The 3,879-nt window shown below is 38.6% G+C and overlaps 1 protein-coding gene across 2 annotated transcripts; it reads right to left on the bottom strand.

Moving 5' to 3' along the window:
- Positions 1-760: 760 nt before the first annotated feature.
- LOC123201364 (transcription factor TCP4-like) lies at positions 761-3,429 on the bottom strand. 2 transcript variants are annotated; one of them, XM_044616839.1, is made up of 2 exons: positions 1,334-3,429; positions 761-1,100 (listed from the first exon to the last, which is right to left on the bottom strand). In XM_044616839.1, exons 1-2 carry the CDS (start codon positions 2,508-2,510, stop codon positions 1,072-1,074), a joined length of 1,206 nt encoding a protein of 401 aa, XP_044472774.1. In that variant the 5' UTR covers positions 2,511-3,429; the 3' UTR covers positions 761-1,071. The 2 variants fall into 2 exon arrangements, with proteins under 2 accessions (XP_044472774.1, XP_044472773.1); XM_044616838.1 differs by having other exon boundaries at positions 1,192-3,414.
- Positions 3,430-3,879: the final 450 nt, after the last annotated feature.

Here is a 3,879-nt window from a genome sequence, read left to right as displayed (position 1 = left end):
ATCTTCACTATTCAGCTTCCACTAAAGGGTGCATTGGGTTCTATTTCCAGATTGAGTAACAGTATGTACGCAAACAATGAGCACAAATTTGTGCATAAACGATAGATATGTAAATATCTATTTTGGTGTTATTTTATCTGTAATTCAAAATCACCCAAACACATGGTGACACATCGTCATTTATACACACAGTTTTATTGCTTTAGATTAGTTAGCTACCAGTTAACATTCATCGAGCATACTTGAGAAGCTAAGAGCAGCAATATAAAAAGTACATGACACTACAAAATTTCAATCTTTTACACAGAAGAAGTAGTTCTGGAAAATGTCCAATCCACTCCTTCCCCAGCAACTTCTACTATTCACGGAAAATGACTTATCAATGTATGCTCCCAAAATCATGGGCATGATAGAGATGTAAAAGGCCAGTGCTATTTCAATTCTTTTTGCAGGTTTAAGAAAGTTATTGAGGCATTGGAAAAGCAGTAAAGCAACAAACCAATCACGAACAGAACTCTATCCTTCATATGATGAGAAATGGACCATTTCTAAACAAAGGAAAAAGGGCATTAATTTGCTTCTCTCATTTTGTTCCCAGATAAAAAAATACAGTATGGTTAACTGAGTAAAAACACTATCAAATTTTCTATATCAATTGATTTGTGGCTACCCTTATTCCATTAGAATTATAGAAACAGTGCCAGATTCTGCTGATCAAGTTTGTTCCAATTGAGCAACATATCAAATCAACACTATAACAAACCACAAACCAAATTTGTTTCTTAATAGCAAACTAGCAACAGAAGGAAAAACACAAACAACCATAGCAAAAAAAAGTCTGGCAACATGAACACATAGAAAGCCAACAGAAAACAAACACAGTTGAGCTCTAAGAGTTCACTCAAAACCAAGATACAATCCTAATCAACTGAATTATAGAAGCTAAACAACTGAGAAATGAAAAACCTGAAATCCATCCAGATTTCCTCTTCCACAGTTAAGGCCATTGAACTAAAAACGATCCAAATCTCCCTCTTAACTGGTCTTCAATCCATCAAAGCAGCTTCCACATCAATCTCTTAGTAAAGATTCAAGAAGACCTGAAATATGATTAAAATCAAAAGCTATGTAAAAATTGGTAATAACAGTTGAAAAGAACAAATTTTTGAAAGTGGGAATTGAAGGTAAGACCTTTAAAGGGCAAGGATTACGGTATTTGAGGTCATTCAATGGCGAGAATCAGAGGAAGCAGAAGATGGCCTGTTGTGAATACCATCACGTTCCTCGTCTTCGCCTTGAATTCGTGCTGGAATGAGAAATCCAGAGAACTCACCAACAGAAGAGGTGAATTCAATGCCGGATATCACAGATGGATGGGTAGTTTGCTGAGGAATTTGATGATGATGTTGGTGGTCATTGGTGAAAGTAAATGGCTGGTCTATCCAAGCACGAACTGGAGGCGTGTTGCTGGACTGAAGGGGTCCCCTCTGAGATAAAAACAACTGGCTTTGGCCGCCGAATAAGGGCTGCAGTGGTGGCTGAGTTGGCAGTGAATTAAACATAAAGCCTCCTCCACGACCACGAGTAGCACTTCCACTTGCACCAGTATCAGCACCTCCACTATTATTCCAAGCAACAATTCTCTGGAACCTGGACATTTCTGCAGAGTGGTGATGGGGATGCTGCTGCTCAGTTTCAGACCACCCAGCAGAAGAGGTATCAAACCCCAGTGGGGTTGTTCCAGAGAACAAAATCTGGACTTGCTCATTGGTATGTTGTTGGTGTTGAGAATGAGCCTGGTGATGTGGTTGATGCTGTGAAAGAAAACTATTTGGCTCCTGAAATGACTGGAGCGAAAGCCTTAGATCTTGGCTATGACTTGTAGTCCTCGAAAGCAAATCTGGTGGGTAACTCTGAAACTGAATAGATGAAGGTGAATCGGCTGTAGCACCCATTGGGAAGAACGACCTGATTGTATCAGCAATTGAATCTGAGTCAAAAGATGGTGGTAAAAAACTCGAACTTTGGTTCGGATTTTCAACCATATTAAGATTTTGAACATCAGAACTACCACGACCACCGCCCATTGCAGCCTCTGAACTCCTGGGAAACTGAAAGTCTCTATCTTGATTTGTTGTTTCATTTTGTTGAGCTTTTCTTGTTTCAGTAGTGGTAATACTAGTAGTTACAGTTTCTGGATTCCATGGAGGTAGCTGGTCAAGTTCATCAATGGCCGCTTTTGCTTTCTTGATAAGCCAATCTACGGCTTTGCTGGGGCGGTCGTAGCCAAGGCGGTCTTGAACATCGTAGAACTGAATAGCTGTAGGAGCTGAGAGCCGAACACGGCGATCTCTAGGGCCTTTTGCAGTACAAACTTTACTGTGGCGGTCTTTTCTTCCTGTTGAGCGAACAATGTGACCTCCTTGGACCTCAACGATCTCGCCTCCACCGCTGTTTCTTATCCCCAATCTTGAAGTTGTTGTTGCTGCTTGATTCTGACTCTCCCCCATTTTTCTTGCATATTGGACTTCAGAAGAAGATGGGGAAAAAGAGCGTTTTTTGTGGGATTGCTGCTGCTGTTGTTGGTGGTGTTGGAATTGTGAATCTAAGCCTAATCTTGGAAGGAAAAGCTGGTAGTGTTGTTGTTGTTCTGGTTCAGTTTCTTCTTCATCTGCTTCTTCTTCCTGTTGGTCTACATGGGTTGAATTGGAAAGTTGCTGATGATGATGAAGATGAAGATGATGATGATTCCTTTGAGGATCCAGAGTCAGGCTATGGAGATTTTCCTGTTCCAGCTTTTATTGCAGAAGTAAACTTAAGCTTAATGGGTTGTTGTTGTTGCTTTGGTTTTGCTGTTGTTGCTTATTGTGCAACTGCCACCACACTGAAACCTGATACTTCTGTTGCTTCTGCTCTTGTTGATGTTGCTGCTGCTGCTGCTGTGTTTGCCTCTCCCAAAGGGCCCTGCCATTCAATATTTCCACTTCCATCACCCCAACACCAACACAAACCATCTACACATAAAAAAGTCACCCTAAAAATACTCAAATAAACCAACTAGTCTAATCTAACCCATCTCTTTCCTTCCCTCTGCTATCAGCTTTTGGTAATTGAGCCCTCTCTATCCAGTAACTAAACCAAACCAACAACCAAACTTGGTTCTTATGAAGATATTGGATAAACACTAACAAACCCACTTCACCAACACAACCAAAGAGCACCCTAAGTGTCCCCTTAGGATTAAAAAGGAAAAGTTATTGCACAGAGATGGAATGAATGAAAAGGTATTTAGATAGATAGGTAGGGTAGGCTATGAGAAGGGTTTTGGTTGATGATGAAAATGGTAAAAAGCTTGGCAGTGTATAGGAATATACAAGTTCCAAAAATATTTAAAATATATATATATAATAAATCAGGAATTTTAGTTTGATTGTAACTCCAAATATATTGAAGATGGTGTTGATTAACACTCCAATATGGTATGAGAGCCCCAAAATTTCTATATCAAGACTCATTTGAGTATGGTGGTTACTCAGAGCTTGGTGGGTTGAGTTTTCTAACATAGCTAGCGGTTTAAGCACGGTGAGTCAAGCTTTTTAACATAATATTAATATAAAATTATATGTACATATTTTTAGTATACAATTTGGATATATAAATAAAATCGTATGATGATACATTATTTACGTATCTAAATTATATATAAAAAAATATGTATATATAATATTACTCTAATATCATAGCCTTTTGATTCACAATCTTACCATTTGAGAATGATGGTTAACCGAGGAAAGTTAGACCATATTCATGAACTGAATCAAAAAAATACAGACCAAGTTCAAAGGATAGAATTGAGAAGAAAAATAAAAATTAAAGTGT

The sequence above is a fragment of the Mangifera indica genome, chromosome 18, assembly GCF_011075055.1.
Source record: "Mangifera indica cultivar Alphonso chromosome 18, CATAS_Mindica_2.1, whole genome shotgun sequence".
Classification (NCBI taxonomy): Eukaryota; Viridiplantae; Streptophyta; class Magnoliopsida; order Sapindales; family Anacardiaceae; genus Mangifera; species Mangifera indica.
This window is presented reverse-complemented; position numbering and strand designations above follow the sequence as displayed.

Bases quoted from the DNA above. Each gene is read 5' to 3' on its own strand.
- LOC123201364 (XM_044616838.1), bottom strand. From the start codon at position 2,510: ATGGGGGAGAGTCAGAATCAAGCAGCAACAACAACTTCAAGATTGGGG.